The following is a 27,341-nucleotide window of genomic DNA, read 5'->3' on the forward strand; positions in this document are numbered from 1 at the left end:
AAGATTTTGGTTTTCTTTTACTTTCAGCTAGCCTAGGGCAATGCAATTGAGTGGAGTGCCTTGCCCTCTTCTTCCCCAAAAATAAGTTTCTCAAATTTTGCAGTGCCCAACTAATTCTGCACATGTTGGGATGAAACCAAGGTCACTTTGGGTCTGCATATTTTAGATTCATACTGCATAACATATTTAGACCCTGCAACAAGGTAAAAAGGAAAAAATAGTTGAAACCAAACTAAAAATCGATTGTATTTACATCAAGAGCCAGAGAAACCTACTTTAATGTATGAGCACCAAATAAGAAATACATTTACTCACGAGGCAGTATAAAAGTTTAAAAGAGTGCTGTAAATTAAGGAATAGACTGGCAAGGGTTTGGATTTCAATTAAAGCAGAATGAAGTAAAAGAGATTGGGATTGAATTAGGACAAAAAATATGATTGGAATAGGCTGCGGTAATAGAGTGGATTTGGGCTGAAGGAGACTAGTTGAAGGACTGGGGCAAGTTAAAGTTGTTTTCTCGGGACAGTTTTAACTCCATCAGACACTGAGGTTGAGAGTGGGGTTAAAGGTCTTGGCTGGAGTAGGTTCCAGAATAGACCGGTAGACAGTTAAAGTGGTTTGTTGAAGTTAGTCCCGGCGCTGTGGAAACCAGGGCGGAATGCCGCGGTTTCGCTGCTGCCGGCTTTTTAGGAGGAAGTTTCAGGCTGGGAGGGCTGTCTTTCTCTGTGAGTGAGCCGGCAGCTTCAGGGCCCTGGGACCCGCCTCCCCAGCCCCGGCCGCTGGTCACCTCCGGCGGACGGCGCCGGCACGCAAGCCCGAGGCTTCACACTTGGCTCTAGGCCCTGCTTGAAAAGAATAAAACCGGTAGCGGGTAGGTTTTGTTGCGTCAAAGGATATCACAATGTAGCAGGACTGAGCTCAGTCTGTCCGACTTCACTCTTTAACATCATGTAATACAGTTGCTCAGCTGACCTTCAGCGCTCAATAAATATCTTCTATTTTCTCCTTTTCTCTCTTTCTTTTGCTGTTTCAGAACTTTGGGGGATTCCTCCTTCAACTCGAGGGCAAGGCCAGAGTGAGGACTTGGCTCTGGTGCCCTTGCATCTTCTCCTCCAGTTGGCTGTGTCACTATGGTGACACTCTGCCCTATGCCTATCTGATGATCCTGGTTCACCCTCTGCAGCTTCCATGTGGTCCTAGCTGGCCTGTGAGCCATGTCCAAGAAGCAAGCGGTCAAAACCAGGACTAATAAGAAACTGGATTTGGAGCGGAAAAGGGACGAGAAGGCTGTGAGACGAGCCCTGGCTAAGGAGAGGAAGAACAGAGCCCAGGACGGGTCAGAGGATGAAGAGTTTTTGAGTTTTGCCAACCAACTACTGGCCATGGGACTCAAACTCAGGGAAGTTCCTGGTGATGGGTAAGAAACATGTTATAACAGTCACTGCCTAATGATTCTGGAGCATATCACAGTTTTGATAATATTTTAAGCCAAAAGCTGTCAGTGACTGATGCCATACAATGTTTTGGTTCTAAGTCAATAGTGAAATACATTGAATTTCCACTTTCACATTGAGGGAGGGGGAAGAGTCAAACTTTTTTTTGTAAGGCATCTGCTGAGCAGCACTGTATGTTGAGCTGGAACTCTGCTTTTTCCCAAAAACTGTATTGCCACACTGACTGAGAGTAAATTGATCACTAGTTTTGCTGTGTGTGAAAACCAAAATTATTTGGCAGTGAGGGATTGGCAGCTTTGAGTTTAAAAAACCCGTTGTTGAGGATGCCAATTGTAAATTTCATCACATTTAACTTTGTTTAACACACTCAACTTGAATTGAAAATTCTTTGCTTCAAGCCTGAAGTTGGTGTGTATGCGCAAGCAATTGTTACAAATTTTATGTAGAATATAGACTGAGCGATCTTTCAGCCAGATACTTCCTACCTTGGAAACTTCCCACAAGCTGAAGTCATGGCCTTTACATTCTGACAAAGGATTACTGGATACAAAATGAAGTCTGGTTTTCTTGCCATGTTTTCTGCCAGACATGCTGAGTTTCTCCAGCACTTTGTTTTTGTTTCATGGTTTCTATTCCTAATTTTAGTAAAATGTGTTTAAAAATGTTGTCTGGGATGGAGATTCAAGATGGTGGCAGTCTGAAAAGTCTGCTGTGTTGGGCTGTGTGCCATACCGCAGGCAAGGTGGGCTCCTCCTCCTCCGCCCAACCCCTCACCCACATCAGCCACCCCTGAGAAAAATTGTCAGTATAAAGCAGGCAGAACACCTAAAACCTTTTAAATTTGGATTTGGAGGTTTTGGAGTTGAGATGAAGACAAATAAAGGAAAAAGAGCTAGGGGAGTGCAACAGCAGGGTATTCCCGTACTGTGTCGGGCACACCTGCAGCTGTTGCTTTGAATCCTGTGGTGGCGCCTTTGAGCTCAGTGGAACAGCAGCACCTGCTCACGGAGTTTGCAAAACACCATGGTAAAATCAAAACAGTGCTGGAACCGATTACTGTCATGCTGACAAAACGTGAGCAGGAGATTCAGGCACTGGATCAACGCATGGAAGTGGTTGAGCAAAGGACCGCGGCGTCGGACTCTGTGATGGAGAACTCCGAGGGGCGGATCCGAACCTTGGAAGGCCAAATTCGGGCCTTGCTGGAACAGGTCGACGACCTCACAGCTTGAGGTCGGAGAAAAAACTTACGTGTAGTGGGTCTTCCAGGACATGAGGAGGGCGAGAACCTAGCTGAATTCCTTGTGAGATGGCTCCCGGAGTTGTTGGGGTTGGAGATCTAGTTGAGCCGGGTAAGTGTGGAGTGGGCCCACCGACTCATGATGGGCAGGTCTGGGTCGGGTCAGCGCCCCCAACCTGCACCTAGTGCGACTCCAGCACTGTATAGAGAAGCAGTTAATAATAGAACCATCCAGAAGACTGGGAAGAGATCCACGGGCTCTGGTATATAAAGGTTCAAAAATAATGTTTTTTCAGGACCTTTCTTAAGAAGAGGAAGACTTTTGATGTTAAAAAATTGAGAGACTTGGATATTCAACATTCTGTGAGGTACTCAGCACTACTACGTCTTAATTATGGAGGATCTATCCACAATTTCGACTTGCCAGAAAAAGCTAAACAATTTGTGAACTCTCTGAAATAACTGACTTGGGCCGAAGGGGGAAAGAGGAATAGATGTTTGCAGACAATGGCAGAATACTTTCTTATCGTTTCTTTGTTCTAAATTTGGTTTGCTTAATATTGTATCTGTTTGGTAATTAACTGTTATTTTACTGTTCTTTTTTTTTCTGGGTGAGGGGTGGTTACTGCTTTGGTATAAAGATGTATGGGGTTGAGGTGTGGAAGTTGGGGGTGGGGGTGTCCATTGTTAACTTTCATGAGTGTAAATAACATGTATTTTTTCCCCATTGCCTGGATTTGGGCACGGCCTTAACTGGAAGGTGCCAAGATGGTTGTAAGGTTGGGAGTGAATGCCCCCTATGGGTGTGGGGGGAGATCGTTTGTGATTTGTGGTTTAAACGTTTATTTGTTTAAGTTAAGAGTAGTAGTTAGTTGTTTAGTTTTAGTAGCATTTGTAGGAATTGTTTTTAGATTTTGTAAAGTCATGTTTTTTCCACTTGCTGCGCATTGAATGGGCTTCTTCCTCTCGGGGTAACCACAGCTATAGTGTGCGGTCATGGCTAGTGACTTATTCAGGTGATGCACCTGGAGTAAAGTGGTGTCCTTCCCCCATTAAAAGGAAGAAGGTGCTCTCAAACCTTAAGCAAAGGGTTGACATCGATCTTCAGGAGACACATTTACTGGATAGGGAACATCTGAAGTTACAGTCGGGGAGGGGTATGATAGGATATTTTTCTCCTCCTTCAACCTGAAAAGCAAAGGGGTGGCCATACTGGTACGAAGGAACCTTCCATTTCAGATGATGGATCAAATCAAGGATGTGCATGGTTGGTTCATCATTCTCACGGCTCTAGTACAAAGAGAAGAATATGGCATCCTGAACGTTTACTGTCCCCCAGTGCACCCTGTCAAATTTTTAGTTGACACAGTTTCTAAATTAATGGCTCTCGTCATGTGCAGCACGATTGTAGGAGGAGACTTCAATCATATCATGGATCCTGGGGTAGACAGGATGCCAAGGGGTCTGTTGGGTACACCTCAGCAGTCTTGACAGTTAGTGGAATTGTGTGAGGAGTTGGGGCAAGTGGGTATGTGGAGGTGTCTCCACCCGAATGGGAAGGATTTTACCTTTTACTCCAAACTGCACAAGTGTCACACAAGAATTGATATGGTCTTTATTCCGTTGGTTTATTTGGACTTGGTGTTGGCGTGCAGGATTGGGAACATAACTATTTCAGACCATGCGGCAGTGTACTTCAATGTTAAGACCAAGGGTAGTGGAGCAGACACATGGCATTGGCGCATGGATATGTTTCTGTCGAGGGATGTCAATTTTGTCCAATACATTACAAGAGAATTAGGGCCTTATGGGATCAATTGGAGTATGGCCAATGGTCCATTGGTGCTTTGAGAGACCACCAAGGCATATTTAAGGGGTCTGATTATTTCATATTCAAAACTAGAAGGAGACAAAGAGGGGAGCAGCAGCAGATGCTTGAGGCCTAGCTGAAAGCAACTGAATCAGTGTATTATAACACACCATCCGTGGTTAGGTTACGTCAGGTCACAGCTCCCTGGGCTGCTGTGGAATCAGTGCGCACCCAAGTGGCAAAGAGAGGGGTCTCCTTTTGCAAAGCAAAGGCCATTCAAATATGAGGATAAGCCAGGTAGCTATCTGGCTAGGAAGAAAGGGCTCTGCAGTCCATTGTAGCTATTAGGGAGAGAACTGGTAATATCACTCGTGAACTGAAAAAGATTAATGCCAGATTTTTGGACTTCTATGTAAAGTTATACTGGTCAAAAGGCTGTGAGGATGGAGTAACAAGAATGGAACCTTTTTTCAAAAACCTAGATGTCCCCAGTATAAACGCAGAGCAGGCATCCCTTTTAAATGCACCTTTGATACAGGAGGCGCAAGAAGCAGTAAGACAGCTCCAAGGTGGCAAGGCACCCGGTCTAGGCGGGTTCCCAAGTGAGTTTTACAAGAAGTTTATACATGTTAACTGAACTACTTCTGGAGATGTATAGTCATTCGTATAGCCAGGACTGCCTTCTGCCTTCTCTTTAGGGAGGCTCATATCTCCCTTATTTTAAAGAAAGGGAAAGACCCCGAGGACTGCATGTTGTACAGACCTATCTCATTGATAAAACTTTGAAGTCTACATTAAACAAAGGTGCTGGCTCTGAGGATGGAAAAGGTGCTGCCTGCTATTATAAAAGACCAGACTGGTTTTGTCAAGGGTCTGCAGCTCTTCCAAGAATATCAGGAGGATGTTGAATATAGTGCAAGTATGTCAGCAGAGATTGATTCCGGGCTTGGTGATTTCCCTGGATGCAGAAAAGGCATTTGATCGAGTGGAGTCGGCATATCTCTTTGGTGTTCTAAATCGCTTTGAAGGGGGGGGGGGGGGGGGTGCAGTGTTTTATACAGTCCCCAGTGTGGTGGTTATCATGAATGGTGTCAAATCGAATAATTTTAATGTGGGGAGGGGCAACTGACAGGAGTGTCCTCTCTTGCCACTGCTGTTCACCTTGGTAATTGAGCCTTTGGCGGATGCCATCCAGAAGGACCCTGAAATAGTGGCACCAAATGTGGGAATTGGGGAACACAACATTACTTTTTATGCAGATGATGTCCTTCTATTTCTGGCTACCCGGAAAAGTCCATACCCAGGCTAATGTAAAAAATTTTAAATTATTCGGCAGTTTTTCGAGATACAGTATAAATTTTACAAAGTCAGAAGTCATGGCTGTGGAAGGATTAGTGGAAGTGCCAGAGCTGGACAGTGGAACACAGTTTCCTCTTTGGTGGTCACAGAAAGTTTTTCTTTACCTGGGAATTTTTATTACCCCTACCTTCCGTCACCTGTACGGAGTTAACTTCGTGCAATTGTTTGAGAGGATAAAGCCAGATTTGCAGTGGTGGGATTACCAATATCATGGCTAGATTGCATAGCCCTGATTAAAATGAATGTTATTCCTCGGCTATTATATCCAATGAGGATACTTCCATTGCTGTTACCCAGACAGGTGCTGCGGAGGTTTACTGGCTGTCTTGGATCTTTTAGGGGTTACCTATGGCACCAAGTAATCAAATTTACCAAGCTGCAACTTCCACAGGATATGACGATGGTGAATCTCTCAGATCTGAAGAGATATGAAATAGGTGCCCTGCTGTCATATGTGGGTGACTGGGTGCGTAGGGACTTGAGGCCAACATGGCTTAGTGTTGAGGTCTCGCAGGCAAGGTGTTCCTTCGTCAATTTATTGTTTATGGATAAGATGAGATCCATAGCTGAGCATTGTGAAAGTCTAACTATCTTCAATACGGTGAAATAAATGCAGATAATGTGGCAGAGTGAGGGCAATTTGCTTAAGACCTCGCCATTCACCCCATTAGTGGGACCCCCAGGATTTAGGCCGGGGTCAATGGACTCTGGCTTCAAAGCATGAGAGGGTAAGGGAATCTTCTGTTTGGGAGATTTATTCAAGGGAGAGAGGTCTTTCAACCAACTTAGTCAAAAATACGGAATTCCTAATAATAGGGGCCTTTTCCGATACTTCCAGTTTAGGGATTATATACAGAAGAAGACCACGCTCTTGGCGCAGTCCTACAAGTTGGACAAATAAGAGTACTCTGATGTGGGGAAGCACTTTTGGTTAGTACCACATACCATCTGCAGAGGGGGAGCGCCTTGGGGGATATGGAGAGACTCCATGGGGTCTGGAATCAGGAGCTAGGGGAAAAAGTTTCTTCGGAGATGTGGGAAAATGTAAAGAAAATTTTGATATGCAATAAAGATCCTTCACAGGGCCTATATGGCACCGGGAAGGTTAGCAAAGTTTAAGAAAGGATCTTCTCCAGCAAATGTAAAATTAGGACAGGCACCTTACACATTGGTTTTGGTTTTGGGCCGGCTACAAGACTCGTGGATACTGGGGTGTCATACTGGAGAAGATCCTGGGAATTGAAGTTAAGATGTATCCGGTATCCTTTCTTTTAGGACTGCATGGGAAAAGGTTATTTAACATTCTTACACATTGTGCAAGGAAACACATCCTAGTGAACTGGATATCAGTAAAAACCCCAGGCCTTATGGGGTGGCACAGACTTGTGATGGAGTACGTCCCTCAAGATTATCTGACAAGCATGGTGCAACATGGAATGAAACAATTTTATAAAACATGGTGGCCCTTTCTAAATTACATAGACACGGGGACCTATCGGTGATACTGATTAGGGCCTTTATGTAGCCGTGAGGGCTGTGTATGGTGGTCCGAAGACCCCAGGGTAGGAGGCCTAGTTAATACAGATATAATAATTGTTGCCCCCTTGGACAGGAGCTCGATGGAGGTGTGGCAAATGGAGTAATGTAATGTAATTTAGCTTAATTCAGTTGTAATTTAATTCTGTTTTATCTAATTTAAGTTTATTTTAACTTAAGTAAATGAGACGATTGTATCCTGTAGAGTGGTAGATAGTTTATTGTTAACATTACTGTAATATAGTAGTGTTACATCATTTCTATTTTTCTGTATTTTTATAACTTTTTTCCCTCTTTCAAAAGAATATTTTTTTTCAATAAATATAAATTTATTATAAAACAAGGAAAGAACGCCATGTCTCTAAAAAAGATGTTGTCTGGGTGATGAAATATTGAATGCACTGTTAGTTGGATGGACAGATTTCTATTACACGTTTTAGTGACTTTTAGGATTTTCATTTCATGTTTTACTTTTCCTGAGCCAATAAATTGAACTGTGAATTATCAATTGAAAACTTTGTGTGCTCAGATTGAATTTGTCTGTCTTTCATTTTAGCTGACTAGTTAATCTGTTAGTAGTAGAGAGAAGAAAATGAAATTGCAACAAGCAGCTTTGACTTCTGATTGCTCAGTGCATTTGTGTGATATGCCTTGAATTTAAAGTAAGTATTTAGATGCTTCTGTTGAAATAGAACATTGAGAATTTCCCACAAGATCACATGGTCTGGGAGGGTCCCAGAGGACTGAAAAATCACTAATTGAACACCCCTGTTTATAAAGGGAGTAAGGCAAAAGATGGAAAAGTACAGACCAATCAGCCTAAACTTGATCATGGTTACAATCTTGGAATCCATTGTGAAGGATGAGATTTCTAAATACTTGGAAGTGTGTGGTAAAATAAGGCAAAGTCAGCATGGTTTCATCAAGGGGAAGGTTATGCCTGACAAATCTGCTAGAATTCTTTGAGGAAGTAACAAGCAGGTTAGACCAAGGAGATCCAATGGATGTTATCTACCTGGACTTCAAGAAGGTTTTTGACAAGGTGCTGGACAGGAGGCTACTGAGTAAGGTAAGGGCCCTGGAGTTAGAGACAAGGTGCTAGCATGGAAAGAAGCCTGCCTGTCTGGCAGAAAGCAGAGAGTGGGATAAAAGGCCCTTCTCAGGATGGTAGCCGGTGACAAGTGGTGTTCTGCAAAGCTCTGTGTTGGGACCACAACGTTTCACTTTATACATCAACAGTCTAGATGAAGGAACTGAGGGCATTCTGGCTAAGTTTGCAGACAATGCAAAGATAGGTAAAGGGATAGGTAACACTGAGGAGGTGGGAAGCTGCAGAAGAATTTGGACAGGTTAGGAGAGTGGACAAAGAAGTGGTAGGTGGAGTACAATATGGGAAAGTGTGAGGTCATACAGCTTGGTAGGAAGAAAAGAGGCATGGACTATTTTCTAAATGGAGAGAAAATTCAGAATTCTAAAGTGCAAAGAGTTTTAGTCTACGATTCTCTGCAGGTCGAATCAGTAGTTAGGAAGGCAAATGCAATGATGGCATTTATTTTGAGAGGGCTTGAATATAAAAGCAGGGATGTACTTCTGAGGCTCTATATAAGGCTCTGGTCAGACCACATTTGGAGTATTGTGTGCAGTTTTTTGCCCTGTATCTCAGGAAGGATGTATTGGCCCTGGACGGTGTTCAGAAGAGGTTCACGAGGATGGTCCCAGGAATGAAAAGTTTAATATGTAAAGAACATTTGAGGACTCTGGGATTATACTCAATGGAATTTAGAAGGGTGGGGGGTGGGGTTCTCACTGAAACTTAGAGAATACTGAATGGCCTGGACAGAGTGGATGTTGGGAAGATGTTTCCATTTCTATGACCTGAGGGCACAGCCTTAGGTCTTCCCTTTGCTCTTTTAAAATGGAGATAAGGAGAAACTTCTTCAGCCAGAGTGGTGAATCTATTGAATTAATTACCGCAGAAGACCGTGGAGGGCAGGTCATTGAGTATATTTAGGTTTGAGATACATAACTTTTGATCCCCTTGACAATCAAGAACCTATGGGGAGAAAGCAGGAGAATGGGGTTGAGAAACTTATCAGCCATGATGGAATGGCGGAGCAGACTTGATGGGGTGAATGGCCTAATTTCTGCTCCCATGTCTTATGGTCTTATGTGTTTGGTGACATCCTGCTGGTGATCAATAAAACGGCGGCTGTGATTCTTTGAATGCAGAGTCTAATAGGATAGAAAGTAAGGACAAGGTAAACTCTGTCATTGTTTTAGGAAACAGGGGAAAGGGTGAGGGTGGAAGTGTGGGAAAAGAGACTGACATGGCTGAGGAACCTGTCAGCCATTGGTCATGGGAGGAGTCACCAGTTGAGGAGAAAGGTGGTCATGTCTGAGGTACCCCAGTGGAAGGTGGCATCGGCACAATGGATGTGACAGATGGAGAAGCTGGAAGAAATGAATAAAATCCCTTAGAATGTTTGAGAGCAAGTGTCGTCAAAGTAACTGTGGGAATTGGTGAGCTTGTAATGATGGTGGTGACAGTCTGTAAACTGAAGAGAGGGAAGAGTCAGATACCAGATGAAGATGAGCAAAAAATACAAATTAGAAGCAAAACTGACAAATGTTTCCAATTCCATTGAGACCAGGAAGGAGTACCAATAACGCAAATAATGTATCAGGGTAAGAGGTGTGGGTGGGGCTCTGAGTAAGAGTAGATCCGCAAATGTTCCACAGAGCCCACAAAGAGACTGGCATAACTGGACGATTAGCCACACCCTTGTCTTGGAGAAAGTGAGAGGAAATAAAGGAGAAGTTATTCGAAGTGAAACTGAACTCTGTCAGCCAAAAGACAGTGGGGATGGATGGATTGTCAGGTGTTCTTCCAAGGAAAAGGCAGAGAGCCTTCAGACCATCCTGATGGTGGATGGACATGGGGAGGGATTGTACATCCATGGTGAAGAGGGTGTAGCTAGGATCAGAAAGCTGGAAATTATGCAATAATGGTAAAGCATCAGAAGAATCATGAATGTAAGTGTGGAGATCGTCCTCAGCGCTGTCACCCTGGGCAGGTACCGGGGCGGACTGTCCTCGAGGTGGCCAGAAGGTGTGATAGGCGGTTAGGGAAGTCAGAAGGTGGCTAGGCTGTCCTGACCGCTGTCGTCTTGGGGTGGGGGGGTGTTGGGAAAGCAGGACGTGCTGTCCTACAGGTGGTCGGAAGGTGTGTCAGGGTGAAAGGGGCATTGGGTGGACCAAGAGCCGGAGGGGGCATAGGGGCGGGCAGCCTTAGAGTTGTCGGAAAGTGGGAGGGACGGGGGTGCTTGCTGGGTTGCTGAGGGGTCTCCTATTGTATGTACTGTTTTATGTAATTGGACTGTCTTGCATATACAGATGTCATTGTTACTGTTTTGTAATGATTTAGAACTAGGATTTGAGGTTTGTTCTCATTTCCCTGAAGACTGGTTGAACAGTAGGGTTTGGGGCCTGGCTTTGCCATTCCCCTCTCTCCCTTGTAAAATTACTGTTTTTCTCTGTATAAAGCAGTTAATGTTAATTGTTTTGTAAACTGTGTATTGCTTAATAAAAAAAATTTTAAAAAGGGACGCTTCCTGTTCACTCTGAGCTGGCTCTCAGGAAACTGGATCAGTGTCAAGGACTCTGCATCTGTGTCAGGGCACTGACTCCAACCTGACTGGCCATAGTCAGTGTATACTGCTGTTGGTTTCTGGGTTTTTTTAGGGGAATACCTGATTCCTGAACTGGCTGATCGACACATCCTGTTTGTTAACTGGCATTCCTTTTTTACTGAGGACTGATTTCTGAACTAGCTGATTTACACAGTCAGTGTGTTACAGGTGCAATTCAGTTCCCATTAGAGAACTGTTGTTTCACTGGGTGGTTACTCTTTTTTTTTCTCTGTCCTTTTCTCAAAAGTTAAAAAAAAATGTAGAATTTGTAGCACGGCTTAGCCCTTGCATTCTGTGGTTTTTTTTGCATGTATTTTCACTTTTTTTTGGTGTTTGGACTGAGTCCCTATGAGAACATGCACCTTTCCAGTTGAATTGTTCCTGTGTGGGTAGGCCTGGCTCTTTGTGGGTGACTAAGCCTCTGTAAAGACTGAGCACCTGTGTATGTGCTGGGAGATGAGCATTTGCTGCCTGTTGGAGTGAATCATCTGTGAGTTAACTGCACCTTTTAGAATGAACTGTATTCCTGTGAGTCGGCCTGGTTCTCTGTGGATAGGAGAAAGTGAGGACTGCAAATGCAGGAGATCAGAGCTGAAAATGTGTTGCTGGAAAAGTGCAGCAGGTCAGGCAGCATCCAAGGAACAGGAGAATTGACATTTCGGGCATCAGCCCTTCTTCAGGAATGAGGAAAGTGTGTCCAGCAGGCTAAGATAAAAGGTAGGGAGGAGGGACTTGGGGGAGGGGCGTTGGGAATGCGATAGGTGGAGGGAGGTCAAGGTGAGGGTGATAGGTCGGAGAGGTCAGGAAGAAGATTGCAGGTTAGGAAGGCGGTGCTGAGTTCAAATGTGGATAGACCAGGCTTGTATGAAGACTGAACATCTGTGGGCTATGCACTTGCTACCTTCAGGAGTGGACTCTTAATACCGGAGTAGATTCTACCTTTGGTTGTGGACTCTATTTCTGACAATGCACTCTGCACACTGGAGTGGACTCTATTCCTGGGAATGGATTCTGCCTTCTGAAGGGAATTGTTTATGGTAATGGACTCTGTACCAGAAGGGAGTCTGTTGATAATTGACTCTGACTCTGACTTAGTGCAGGTGATAAACCCAACAGGCAACGTCTTGTGTGTCCCTGGGTCTGGCAGGCCTCAATGTAAGCTGGGAAGTTCATAGGTCATCCTGAAAGCTGTCACCCCCAGAGCTGGACGGTGGGTAGGCCAGCCTGTGAATCGGAAGGTGGGTAGACCACCCTGATGCCAGTCACGCTGAGAGCTGGAAGGTGGATAGGCTGTTCTGAGCGCAGCCGAGAGCCAGAACATGAGTATGGGCAGGCTGAGATCCAGATAGCTTGTGGGCTGCCCTGTGCACAGTCATCTCAGAAAGGGAATGGGCTGTCCTATATGTGGCTGGAAGGCGTGTCAGGGCAGTCCACAGGCCAAATGGCGTGTCGGGGTGGGTGAGAGTCAGGTGGTACATAGGGGCAGACAGAGACCTGGAAGGCGGGTTTGCCATCCTCAGCGCTGTCACTCCAGGCGGACTGTCCTAGAGGTGGCCAGAAGATGCGTATGGGAGATTAGGGAAACCGGAAGGTGGGTAGGTGTCCTGATCGCTGTCGTCCTGGGGAGGGTGGGGAAGCAGGACAGGCTGTCCTAGAGGTAGCTGGAAGGTGTGTTAGAGTGGACCGAGAGCCAGAAAGGTAGAAAGGACAAGTGGCTTGTTGGGTTGCTTGGGTGGGGGGGGGGGGAAGGTTCTGTTCTCTATGCACTGTTTCTTATCTAATTTGGACTGTCTTGCATGTATTTGTTGCATTTAATTTTGTGATGACTGAAAATGGGATTTGAAGCTTGTCCTCATTTCCCTGAAAACTGTTTGAATGGTGAAGTTTGGGGCCTGGCCTTGCCGCTCCTGGTCCTTGTAAATTGTTGTTTCTCTGTAAACAGCTGTTAATGTTAATTATTTGTAAACTGTACTGTTTAATAATAAAAAAACAGGAAAAAAGAACAGGAGTGTCACACAACAAGTTCACTCTGATAGCTGGATCAGTGTCAAGGCCACTCCACATATAAGTAAAGAGTGACACCAGCCTCTGTGGCATTATTTCAAAGACAATGTCTGGTTTATGCCATTTTGGTCTCCCTCCTTGGACAAAGAACATTCAGTGATTGGGTGTGGTGAAAATAATTGCTTCATGGTTGAGCTCCGAATGTGAAGCAGTACTGTACAAAGGAAGAGTGGCAACCCTAAATCTTTCCTTTCTTGAATGTGATGACAGTGAAAGGTTTGGACAAGTTGACTCTCACATAGGCTTTTCTGCGGCAGATGGAATTCAAGCACAAATCTCATAAACAAATTGAGGACAAATAAAAACAATGCAGGAGAAACTTTTTATCAACAAAACAGTTCCTTTGACTCCTTTCACTTTCTTCAGGTCAGAAAGGTGGTCATGGGACCCCAATTATGCCTGTCTCTTTTTGAGCTGCATGGAACTTTCCTTGTTCCAATCCTACTCTGACCCCACCCACAGCTCTTTTTCCAGTACCATCAATGATATCATTGGTGTTGCTTCCATTTCTCTCTCGCTGGAATTGTATAATTTTATTAGTTTTGCTTCCAATTTCCACCCTATCGTCACTTTCTCCTGGTCCATCTGTGATTCTTCCCCTCCCTTGACCATTTGTTTCCATTTTTGGAGATTAAGCTGTCTACCAATAAATGCTACAAACCCACCAACTCCCACAGTTACCTCAACTGTACATCCTTGTACCCTGCTTCCTGCAAGGACACCTTTTTCATCTCCATCACATCTGTTCTGATGATGCCACCTTCCACAGGGTGGCTTCAGAAATATTCACCTTTTTTTCTTATTCAAGGATTCCCTGCTACCCGTAGTCAACAGGACCCTTAGCTGTGTACGACCCATCTCCTGCATTCCTGCCCTCACTCTTTTTCCCTTCTCTCCCACACCAGTGATAAGGTCCTTCTGGTTGTCACTTACCACACCACCAGCCTTCACATCCAAAGGATTATGTCACCATTTCTATCACCTTTTACAGGATTGCACGACCAGACACACATTTCCCTCCCCTGCCTTGTCAGCATGCCTCAGGGACTGCCCCCTCCAGGACACTCTGGTACAGTCCTCCTCCATTCCCAACACTTTCTCACACTCCCACAGCACCTTCCCGTGCAATCGCAGAAGGTCTAACACCAACCTATTTACTTCCTTCCTCCTCACCGTCCAACGCCCCAGGCCTTCCAGGTGAAGCGGTGATTCACCTTACTTCATTCAATCTAGTCTATCATATTTACTGTTCACAATGTATTTTCTACAAAAGTGGGGAGATGAAACATCAGACCGGAAGACTGCTTTGCAGGATACCTACACTATGTCTGTAAAAACGTTTTCAGTTATCTGTGATTTCAACACCCCACTGCATTCACAGCCAACATTTCTGTCACAGGCCTCCAGCAAGCCTTTAATGCAGGCTTGAAAAACAACAACACATTTTCTCCTTGGAGAACTCAGCAACCTCTAAGGCTCCCATCAAGTTAATTACCTTAAGAGCCTGATTCCTAACCCCTTTTCCACCTCACCCACCATTCTGCTTCAATATAAATACAAATGTTTCCTAGTGACCTCTGAAGAGTCATGGAACTGAAAATTTTATCTTTGCTTTCTTTCCACAGATGCTAACTGACCTGCTGAAATTTCTCCAGAAATTTCTATTTTTGTTTAAGGTAGTATGTGGAACAGATTATTAATGAGTCGTGAGGAAAAAACTTTTAATGAGTTTCAAGAAGAGAGACTGTTTTTGTCAGAAAGTAAGTTCTGTGTTATTTAAAATGAACAAAGAGAATATTGTGGATTATTGGTCTATGTGGGCCAAAGGTCATTTCCAACCAGAAACTATTCTGTCACTTGTTTATGTAGCTGTAGAAATGTGACAATGAAGTGTGCTGTGTGCCATGGAATATTGTGCCCATCCCTTTTGCTACGGTTAGATTGTATCCTGAATTGCTTTTGATAGTGAAACTTTGATCTTGTTTGTCATGGCTTAATCCATGTCTGCCTAATGATTGAAATCCATCAGTAACTTGGAGAGCCTGTAATTGCACTTGTGAAGCTACCATCCTACAACATCTCTTGACCTGAAGTTGCTGATTTTTACTTTGAATTTGCCACTCTAAATTAGAAACAATAAATTGTCTATTTTTTTTTGATTAAGGAATTGTCTCTTTCGCGCTCTTGGAGATCAGCTTGAAGGTCATTCTCGAAACCACCTAAAGCACCGGAGGGAAACAGTGGATTTCATGATAAAACATCGTCAAGATTTTGAACCGTTTGTTGAGGATGATGTCCCTTTTGATCGATATGGTGAGTCTTAATGTGATTGTCTCATTAACTCAAAGCATGAGCAAAGAAAGAGAGAAATGATCGCAGGAGATTAACGTTGGCCACAGATGTAGTTTGGATGTGTGTGGCACATGCAGTGTTATTAACATTACTCTGGTTGGTACTCCTTATTTGCCTGGGGGTCCTTAACAGCTTCCTTCATCTGAGATTATCAACAGACTTGGCCAGTTAACCTTACATCTGTCATAGAGAGATTGCGAGAATCCATTATTAAAGAGGCTATAGCAGACCAACATTTATAATGGAATCAGGAAATATCAATTGTGTTTACCTATTAGAGTTGTTTGAGGAAGTAACAAGCAAGGTGGAAAAGGGGGGAACCTGCAGATCAGGTGCATTTGGATTTCAAAATGGCATTTGAAGATAGGAACAGATGGTGTAGGCGAGTAATCTGTTGGCACTGATTTAAGGTTTGGCTAGTTAACGTGACGCACAGACTAGGAATAAATGGGTCTTTTTCAGGTTGGCAAACTGACTGATGGAATGCTGCAGAAGTTAGTGGAGAGGTATCAATGATTTGCAATCTATATCAAAGACATGGAAGAAGGGTTCAAATGTATGGTAGCTAAATTCATTGATGATATAAGATAGGTAGAAGTGTAAATTGTCAGGAAGAACTGAAGGGTCTGCTATGATAATAGGTAGTTTAAGTGAGTGGACAAACATTTGGCAAATGGTATAATGTGGAAAAATGTAAATTCATCTCCTTTAGCAACATACTATTTGAACAGAGAGAAATGTGCAGAACTCTGAGGTACAGAGTGACCTGGGTGTTCTGATAACATGAATCACAAAAAGGTTAGTATGCAGATACAGCAAGCGATTAGGGAGGAAAATGGAATTTGTTGGATGTCGCAAGAGGATTGGAATATTTGTGCAACTAGACAGAGCATTGGTGAGACCACAACTGCTGTACTATGTACAGTTTTAGTCTCCTTTATTTGAAAACTAGTTAAACTCCCATTGCAAGTAGTTCAGGATCTTATAAAAAAGGTTTGAACAATTTTGGGCCTGTACCCATTGGAGTTTAGAACAATGAGAAATGATCTTATTAAAGCATGTAAGATCCTGAGGGGACATGAAGGGCTGAATACTGGGCAGATGTTTCCTCATATTCTGGAGAATATAATTAGGGAACACAGTCTAAAAATAAAAATTCTCCCTTTTTAGATAGAAGTGAGGAAATTGCTTTCTTTCAGAAGGTCATTAGTTGTGGAATTTTGTTCCAGAGAAAGCAGCAGAATCTGGGCTGTTGAATTTAAGTCAGTCTTGAATAAACAGACTTTTGATTTAAACTAAAGCTTTCTCTGCCCTCAGATGGCGAACATGACTGTAAGTAAAGCAGGACAGGGAATTCTTCTTATGTTCTAGATAAACCATTCTTTTTATATAAAAGGAAATTACCTGTTTTTTTTTAACTACATCATTGGTATTTATGTACAAATTGATTGCTGTATTTCTTTCTTTATAACAGTGAGAAGTTTTCAAAAATATTTTATTGACCATAAAGCACCTGATGCCACTGTGTAATTCTGAAAGCTGCATTATGTTTGCTGGGGTGTCCAGCTATTTCTGGTAGCATCTTCTGCATGCAGTTGTGCTTAATAAGATAATAATTGATGCAGCAAATGCTACCTCTTAACACTGGACAATCTTTCACCTATATTCAACAGCAACTTGTATTTTTATAGTGCTTTTTAAAAAGATGTCCCAAAGGTGATGATAGGCAGATAAACCAGCAATCAGAGTTACACGCCAGGGAATCGGGAGTAATTGCAGGTCAATGAGGATTGATGTGACGGGGAACTGTGAGGACTCGTGAAATAAACTGGTTCCTATATCTACAAATCTCTAAACTGACAGTGTTGAGGCCACAGTATTACTCCTCCAACTGACTTCAAATGGGGATGACGTTTGCTATATATTATTACAATATTGTTTTGATGTCTAATTTTCAGTTGCGAATCTGGAAAAGCCAGGCACATTTGTCGGCAACGATGCAATTGTCGCCTTCGCAAGGAACAACCAAGTGAATATTGTGATTCACCAGCTTAATGCCCCACTTTGGCAGGTAACCTACAGTGCTGCATAACAAATCACACTGAAATGCCAAGCTAATGCAGTGTTTGGAGGATATTGCATTGGAATATCTAACTCCTCAATACCTTTGCTGGAAGTGATTTGCACAGAATCTTTTCACATCATATTCTCTACTCAGCTTCCACTCTTCAATATTCTGCAGCTCATTATGTTAAAGACCTCAAATAAACATACATTATTATACTGGAATTCTGATGCAAAGTTTTAGATTTGCATCATACATGTGGTCTTTATACAAGAGTTTGATGTTTCCAGCCAGCGATGTTTCCAGCCAGCAATGTTTCTGAAAGCTCAATATTACAAAATATGACATTATCAGTTGACAGAGCCTTTGTGTCAGATGTTTATTGTCATGTACAGGGGGGGGTAGCCATTTGATGGGTGATTGTTTTGTATCTGTTTTCACTACCTTGGCTGAGAAGTATTATTTGCTAAAATGGCAACTCTTGCATCACTGCTGGTGGTTAATAGGTATTTCATGACGGATGATTAATCAGGCAGCTCTTGCCGCCTCGTGACATCACAACAAATCTAATTTCATAGAGATGTAATTATTTTACTGTCTGAGGTGTAACAATTGTAAAAACAATAGCGAGGGAGCTTGGATAGTGAAATAGGTGACTGTTGTTAACAGTAGAACATTAAGTTTGAGTAATTAAGACAGAGCAGGATCACCGTCACTGCATTGAGTCAGGATTAGAGGGTACATGGAATTTAAAGAAGCATTTGATAGAATGTAAAGTAAATGAAAGAAACTTTTCTGGGCTTCTTCCACTACTACATCCAAGAAGCAAGAATAAACTTGCAGACCTGGAGATGGGATTTTGGAAAGAGTGTTCTACTGGGCTAAGTCATTCCTGCTGACATTCATTGCCTGGCTTTACAAGTTAAAGCATTAGGGAGTTACACAATTTCGTCACTTGTGCTACTAACAAAGAATAGCACTTTCAGAGAAAGAAGAAGAAGGATTTAGCCAGAAGAATTGAATATGTGGTGAAGATAAATCAAGCATTTTCATGAAAGCTTGTGAAAAAGCACTCCTATGAAGCTAGGACTTCATTGTCAGTCAATGAGAAACCATTCGAGATTTGGTCTCCATTCCTGGGCTGTTGTTTCCAGAAAATTGTAACTGTGAAATAAATCATAACATCTCATGACTCTGAATAAGCCTGGTATTTTGATGTATCCCTTTCCTTAACCCTGCAAGGCAGTGGACCAGAAAGAAATTTAAGCAATTTATCATGAATGGGTTTTTTTCAATTAATTTGTGAGATGTGGGCATTCCTGGTTAAGCCAGCATCTGTTGCTTAGCCCTAATTATCCTTGAGGAGCAGCCTTTTGAATTGCTGAAGTCCATCAGGTGCAGATGTATTATCCCAGAGTATTGGGGATTGAGTTCCTTCATTTTTACTGGGCCAAAATCCAGGAATAGCAAAATATTCCCAAGTCAGGAATATTTATGACTTGGAAGTAATCTTGCAGGTTGTGGGTGTTTCCATGCATCTGCCCTTGTGGTAGAGGTCGTGGGTTTGGAAAGCTCTGTCTGGGAGCCCTGGTGAGTTGTTGCAGTGCATCTTTTAGTTCGTATGCACACACATTGGCACACTGTGGCAATCATAAACAATGAACTATTAACTTTTGTAGCCATGTTTACTTGGAGTAAACTACAATAGCTGTGATTTTAAGTTTTGTTTTTCACTGGTGGTTGTGCTCAAGAAGAGGAAGGATGTTAAGTAATGCAGGGTGATGGAAAATATTCTTGCTTTGGGCATTCCATGTTGGTCTCGAGCACTTCAGGTCAGGAGAACACAAGTTAGAACAGTGCATCACTTACTCAGCCATTGGATATATTTTCATGTTGACGTAGGACAAGGGATAATAAAGCATTTTATCTGTTTAACCAGTAGAAGTTGGGATTGGTTAGCTCAGCTGGCTGGAAGACTGATTTGTGATACAGAGTGATGCCAACAGCACAGGTTCAATTCCCACACTGGCTGCGGTTGCCTTGAAGGTCCTGCCTTCTCGACTTTCTCTTTTGCTCCTTGCCTGGTCACTTCATGGGTTAGACTCACTGCCTGCTTTGTCTCTGTTGTGAGAACAGCCCTATGGTCTTTTATATAAGACATAATGACCTCTGGGACTGTGGTAACTACTGGGAACAAATAATGCTCCAAAGCTGCCATAAATGATATAGGATTAACTTCAGAAACTGGGCCCCTGATTTGTTTCAGATAACATGGTGTAACTTGTGAGGAAATTCAGTAAATTCAATCAATTCATTAAAATCTGAAATTGAAAACTAGCCTCGGTAATCATGATGATTCTCTTTAAAACCCACCATTCCACTGATGTCCTTTTTAGGAAGGGAAATCTGCTGTCCTTAGCTACACTGGCCCACATTTCACTCCAGGCCCATAACAATGTGATTACTCTGATCTTCTCTCTGAAATGGCCTCACAAGTCACCTGTTCAAGAGGGCAATTAAGGTTGAGCAATAGATTCTGGTCTTGCCAGTGATAACCATGTCCCATGAAAGAATTCTATGAGACATTCACCGAGAGATACTGGACTGCTTTTACGTGAGATCCCTGTTTGAGTTTGAAGTCTGCACTGTACATTTTCAGGTTTTGCAATATTTATATGCAGTAAATACTCAGGGCTCTATCAGCAAAAGTTAAATGTGGCCTGTGTGTGTGCATGCTCGTGTCCAGTGACTGTGCTGTAAGTAACTCTCTGTCTTTAGTTCACCTACAGTGTCTTTATTGAATCTGGTTGAGGGAAAAAGTTTCCTGTTTATGATTCCATTGTATAAAACAAATCATCTGAAGAACATGCACAATGTAATGAAAACCTTGTCCTGTTATATCAAATGTCTCCTTTATGATCATCATACAAATAACACACTCTACTAATAATTATTATTAGAATAGTTTTTTTTAAATTCTGCAGGTTTTTGGAACCCGTAAGAGCAATCCTGTAGAGTTGCATATTGCCTATAGATATGGGGAGCACTATGACAGTGTACGCATGCTCAATGATAATTCAGAAGCACCTGCAAACCTAAAGACAGAGGTTAGTAGACAAATGTGTTTGTGGTCCTTAACCCTTTGGTATACTTCCCCTTTTCAGGTATCATCTTTCTTCATGGGAAGCATGCAATGTTAACACCAAGTAGTTAAATTCATTGGAAGTGTCTGTAATCTGCATTTGAATTCTTAAACAGGAGGAAGAGACTGAATTGGATGTCAATAAGCTGCTTAGAAAACATATTGGTACGAGCTTGCTGGTAAACTAACTTGCAAAGTTTTGCTGACATGGAAGTTTAATTCTTCTAATGTTGATTGCTCAGGTTGTCTGAATATAACGATAATTCAGGACGACTAAAGACAAAGCATTGATCTGATTTTAACTTCAGTAGACTACAACTACCAGATACGTTGGTCCACTGTGAGTTGCAAGGCTAATTTAAAGTTCTTAAGAAATCTTGAGGCAATGTTCTGGAGAGTTGCTTCTTGTCTTGCAGTGTTTTTTGGGTATTTTTTTTGTTCCCGGTATTAATGCAGCACTGAATGTATTGTGAAAAGATCAGTATATCACTAGATCCATAGGAATTCATGGTTAATTACGACTCTCATAGATGCTTGTTAAAGATGATCCAAAGAAGAAAGATCGAAACAAAATGAGCCATTACCAGATGGAAGATATACGGGATTTTGAAAGTGAGGTGACCAAGACTGATTTGGATGATGCAATTCAGAAAGTACGCAATGCAACGGGGTGCATGGTAAGTAACTGAAATCTGATTGGCCAGCCTAGTTTCAGCTAACCTTGGCTTAACTTGCAGCAAAGCAGATAAAGTAAAAGTCCAACTACTGGGACCAGACTCTCAAATTTTACGTTCTTATTTGGGATGTGGACATCATTAGCAGGCCAGGATTTATTGCGTATTGAGAAGATGCTGGTGAGCTACCTTCTTGTCCTGATACAGTTCATGTGCTTTAGGTACATTCACAGTGCTGTTAGAAAGTGAGATCCAAAATTTTGATGCAGCTATAGTGAATTAACAATATCAAGTAAAATCTATTTTAATTAATTGTAAAGATGTATTATCTGTCTACTCAAACAATTTTCATTTCTATCAGATTACTATAAAACTGTAATGGTGCAGTATTCTGTTTAAATTAAAATTTGATTTTGAGATGTTTTATTTGAAAATTTCACGCTCACTATGTGTCCATACTTTGTGTGTGGCTTCCATCCTTACTCTCCAGTCTTTACTTTCTGTGAGCCTTTCCTTTGAAATTTATGATGCAGGATTTACATATTTAATTTTAGTTGTTTAGAGGAAAATTACATTTGTGGTTTATTAGCACTGTGCCTAATCTGGCACCGTTGTCCTCACTTAGAAGATTTTAAGTGAAGCATTAATTCCCATAGGAATCCATGTTATACTGAAATTTGGTTCCTCAGCATATAAGTTGAAATTCAGAACCACCTCAGCCATAAGTGGCTAAATTCATACATTGATTTTTAAGAAGTACATTTAAAAACAAAAATATAACATGTACAGGACCCAGGGTAGCTGCTGCCCAGAGTAGGCAGCATCCCTGGGTAATTTGGAGCTGGCTGGATGGGGCCTCCCTGCATGGGCTTCGGGAGCAGAGAGGCCAAGGGAGAGACTGCAAGTCAGACGCTGAGAACGATCTTCAGTAGTGGCAAAATGACATGATCCAGGTAATGTACTGCAATAAACAATATCACACAACTCCAGAGATTTCTGGCCCTGATAATATTAAAGTGAGATTACACTAAAAGGATTATTGTTAAACATGGACTCCTTGCACCTAGTTCTGCAATGAACCACGATAACCTAGACTGCTTGGTCCAATGTGGTACTCAGTTGTACTGACCAGGAGTCTGTTGGTCAAGTAAGCAGCACTAATGTTGCTATAGTTGACCATGATGCTATTTGATTCGGAAGTGGGGGAAAATCTTGCAGGATTGGTACTCCTGGCCACCCATCAGAAACATATACATATGTCTTCTTTGAGAACAAGATGGATTTTGGTTAGGATAGCAGCTGCAGTCAAATATCCAATGTTTTTTGGCCTCACGAATAGCCAGGGGATTGAGTGTGAGAGGGTATGCAGTGCCCTTGGAGCCGTTATATCAACAACAGCCAGTTCTCACACAAGTTGATCCCAGAAAAACTGCGAAAGTGAAGAAGAGATTTTATTGTACAGTTACTGTTCTCCTCGTTTTCCTGTAGGATACTGATATGATTATACAGAATCTGGAGGCTGAAAACTACAACATAGGGTCTGTAATATTCACCATTTTGCAGACCAATGAACTGAAGAATAGCAGTGAGTTCCACACCTAAACGTTTACATTTATTCTGCGTACATGTTGTAAGTTCACTTCAGTTAGAGATTTTGAATTATAATGATTTTCTGACTGACATCCCATTTTTATTATTGCCTCTATCTAAGATTTTCCTTTTGATGCTCTGGATTCAATGTTGGTTTTCTATTGTAAATATCTGACTTGTCGAGGATCCTGAAAGTCGCATTTGCTGCAGAAGTGTAGGCTTCCATTTATAGCATTAAAGATATTTCTAAGTTGTACTTGGGTGTGCACTTCGGTTTATACAAGTTTCCAGACGGTTCTAGTTTATATTTCTTTAAATAGTCCCAGCAAGTAGCCTAGCTCCAGCAAAATAAAAGATTACACCTTATAAGAGATTTGACAAGTTCCAATTTGACAGCTTTTCTGTTGGTCGAAGAAGTAAACCTATTGTCTGCTGGAACAGAATTCGATTTATCTGAAAATTTTAAAAAATATAATATAGGTACAGAATATCTCATTTTTTACATGATGTAGTTGAGATTCAGTCATTCTGTATTCACTGGAGCATAACTGCTGTCTGTTGAATAACCCAGTTTCTGACCTACGTGTGTTTCATAATTCAATTTTGTTTTATTTTTGATTTTTAGATAGTGATGAAGATTCCAACAAAACCGGTTCTAATTGCAGCCCTCCGCACATGTCACCCCTCTGGATGGAGAATGGAACTGCTAACAGGATTTTTGGAAATCACACTGTCAATACTGAAGAGTTTGAAAACAATAAGCGGCCCAATGACTTAGAAGAAAACAAAAGAACCAGAAATAAGGTGTGTAGGATCTACATTAGATGAAGTAACTGGGACAAATGAAGAGAGATCTGAAAAGTGTCCTGTGTCTACAATGTATGCACCTGAATCACGTTTTGTGATTCTATAACTTGTGCCCTCGAGATTCTCAGTGATCTAGAACTACTCCATGTTATAATGCAGAGTGGATTCCACTGCATTATAGAGGTGATGACATATGGGTAACTTTGTCCATTCCGGAGTCTCTCAATTCATTGTTTGCAACATCATTTTTGGCTAGCATTCAAAGAATCCTAGAACCCCTACAGTGTGGAAGCAGCCCACTGAATCCACACTGACCACTCCGTGTCCACTTTGAAGAGCATCCCACCTAGCCCCAGCCCCTACACTACCCTCTAACCCTGCATTTCCTATGGCTAATCCATCTGATCCCCATATCCCTGGACACTAAAGGCAATTTAGCATGGCCATCTTTGAATTTGAAACATTCATTTCTGAATTAATTTTAATGAAAAAATGGCAGATAACCACATCAACTATTTTCAGAGACAGTAATTACCTCCCAACATCATCAAATTTAGTGCTGCTATCAACAGATCTGCAGTAAGTAACTGGAAATAATGTGACTTTATATATTTTGACTTTGCTCCTCTCTCCTGAAAATAGTGATTTCTTACTGAAGTTCAGTTCCCCAAGCAAAGGGTGTTCTTTTCCCTCGCCCAAGTATTTTGCTCAAGTGGCTAATATTCTCAGGTTATTCTCAACAATGAACATTGGCAATCTGTTTGACTGCAAGAGGCATTCCCAGTCTTGTCCTCTTTCAACTTCTAAACACTTACCTAGTGACTACACTAGAAGTGTAGTAGTTTACAAAAAGTAACATGTGCCCTCTGCATTCCTGAACAAAGGAAAAGCAAATTATGGCATATAAGCTGTTGCCCCAGCTGAGATCAGTTTATTCAGCAAAGATGAGGAAACAACATGGGATTTTTCTGGGTTCTGGTACAGGAGAGACTTGGGGCTACCAGGAAGCTACTAAAAGTGCAACTTCAACATCATCATCAACTACTCTCTGAAGAAACACTTAAGGAAGTATTTTACTTAATATAAAGATCATTCTTGAAATTTCCATTACAGAAAGCAGTGAAATGTTTATTAAGGATATTGGTTATTAAAGTGGGTAGTATTTATCAATGCAGCACCCTGATTCTGTTGGTCCATTTGCATTTTAAAATTATAGGTAACGAACAAGCAGCGAAAAGAACAGCAAAGGTTGGAAAAGAAGAAACGACAGGAGGAACGACACCGACAGAAGGTCCTAGAGAGCAGGAGCAATAATATGGAAGACAATGGGACCAATAGAGACTTTCAGGCACCGGTTACCTTAGTGAAAACATTTACAACTTTAAATATTTGATTTGTGGACAGCAACTGGCAATCATCTGACATTGAATGGTTACATAAGTCTCCTGAGTAGGTGATAACACGGGAAATGGAGAGATTTTCTGATGCTGCTCTCGATTAAGAAAGTATTTGATTTCACATCTTTTGAAGAACTTGTTTTCTTTGCAAACATGAACATGGGCAAAGGGGAAGAAATGGCCTAAAGGTGGAAGCAGTGGATTACTTGCATTTTACAAATGCAGTAAATCTTCATAGAGTAACAAAATTTAAATAAGCTTTGCAAAGTGTATATGTGGATGAATTAGCAGTAAATGGATTTACAGACAAGAAAGCTCTTTAATAACTACAAACATGGGTTACAGGCTGACTGTAATATATTTTAAGTTATCACACTCTTTACACCTTTAATGATCAATACTGGAGATGAAATATGAGGCCCTTTCTTTAGAAACTACATTATATACTGGCTTTGGCATATTGAACATTTGTAAAAACATCATTTGGTATCGTGTTCCGGAAACAGTGTTTTCCAGTGGGCATCAGGTGGGGTAGGGCTATAAACATTAATCGAAGTGAAGCTGTTCCTTTTTTTAATCCTTACCAGGACTTTACTCTTTCAGCAAAGAGTGCGAATATGCTGCTAACCACCAAAAATGAAGGTTCCTTTCCAAACAGAATGTGCTAAGAACTTTATCTGAGTAGGCTGAATGGCTGTTAATCTAGTATAAGACAAGTAGAAGAATTGCAACTTTTTATTAACACCAGATATTCCTGTAAGTTATTCATTAAAGCTTTGTCAGAGATATTTTTAGAGGTGACTTAAGTTAATTAAATTCCTGAATTTATTTGTTAACTATCTACCTCGTGAGATTTTTCCTTACTTGAAAGTAGGGAACCATTTGATTGTGGAAAGTGGTTGGGAATAGCCACTAAGTGTTCGAAACAGCAATTCTTATGGACAACAAAGTAAAACAGCTGGCCATCCTATAATTGCTTGTGATTACTCTATCTTTCCTCTGCATATAAAGAAACAAACATCTGTTCACCCCATTGAGAAACTAAGCCTGTTAAACAATTTCTAAATAAGTTTTATTTCTGTCACAATGATTCAGAATCAGTAAAACACCTTAAAAGTGGCAAGTTTTTTATTTTCTTCAAATGCAAGCCAGTATGGATTGGCAGTTGACTTAACCTCATCAGTGGCTTATTTAATCTCTTAATAGGTTAGAAATTGTTACTAAAAGCTATGCTTTACAAATTTTTCTTTTGAGAAATAAAACTGTCTAGTTGGGCATTTTGCTTCAACAGCCACAGCATCCTGATTTTACCAGCCTAGTATCTCTGGTTTGGTGGAGTTAATGATAGAATATTTCCCAGAATCTTATTTCAATTTTGAAAGACCATGCTATGGCCAACCAGTTGCTAACAATGGGTATGATATGCTTTTGCCAATTCACCTACTGCTGTCTGTTTATTAATGTCCTCGGGGCAGTGAGAAAACTTTGTCGATGTGTGTGTCTCTATTCTTGTGCTACATGTTGGACTTTGATTGCCATGCAGGCAATTAGAGAAGGGAATACATTGTGGCAAAATAAATCTTTGTTCACGGTCTTTCAAAGAAATTTAATGCCAGACATCCCAAATTTTAATTTTGCAATCAGGAAAAGATTGAGTCAAAGGAATCTGTTTATTACAAGTTTTCATTCTAGTCTTTACGGAAGTGTTTTTTTAAATGTTAAAATTCACTTCTCAAAAAGCCACAAGGGAGTTAAGACATAATAAATTTGGGACCTATATGATGTTTGAGGTGTTAATTATTTGCTGTTGGATGTAGTGTTGATTTAATACTAGAAATTGTTAGGATGTTGTTTTGACCCTGACCTGAGCTTTAAATCCACACCAGTCCATAAGCAACAGCCTACTAATTCTGCTTCTGTAAAAGGGATCAGAAATTGGGAGAAAAATTTTGTCAGGAGAATGTGTGCATGGTCCGAAACTCTGTGAGAGCAAGAGTGAAGTTTCCAGAGTGTGATTATATGGTAGACCCAGCCCCTATCTGACACAACATCATAGCTCACTGCAAAGCAGCAGATCAGATTACCTGACATTACAACCCAGAATTTAAACTGTTCTGAAACCCTAACTCTTGAAGACTGGGTTATAGATGATTAATCAAATT

General features: G+C 41.5%; 1 protein-coding gene across 1 annotated transcript; it reads left to right on the top strand.

Moving 5' to 3' along the window:
- Positions 1–1,214: 1,214 nt before the first annotated feature.
- Positions 1,215–26,015, top strand: otud3 (OTU deubiquitinase 3). Its single transcript, XM_072586513.1, has 8 exons — positions 1,215–1,417; positions 15,317–15,465; positions 17,463–17,575; positions 20,554–20,676; positions 21,242–21,388; positions 22,874–22,970; positions 23,601–23,779; positions 24,999–26,015. The coding sequence occupies exons 1-8, from the start codon at positions 1,215–1,217 to the stop codon at positions 25,173–25,175; spliced, it is 1,188 nt and encodes a 395-aa protein (XP_072442614.1). The 3' UTR covers positions 25,176–26,015.
- The last annotated feature ends 1,326 nt before the right edge of the window (positions 26,016–27,341 follow it).

The sequence above is a fragment of the Chiloscyllium punctatum genome, chromosome 16 (genome assembly GCF_047496795.1).
Source record: "Chiloscyllium punctatum isolate Juve2018m chromosome 16, sChiPun1.3, whole genome shotgun sequence".
Classification (NCBI taxonomy): domain Eukaryota; kingdom Metazoa; phylum Chordata; class Chondrichthyes; order Orectolobiformes; family Hemiscylliidae; genus Chiloscyllium; species Chiloscyllium punctatum.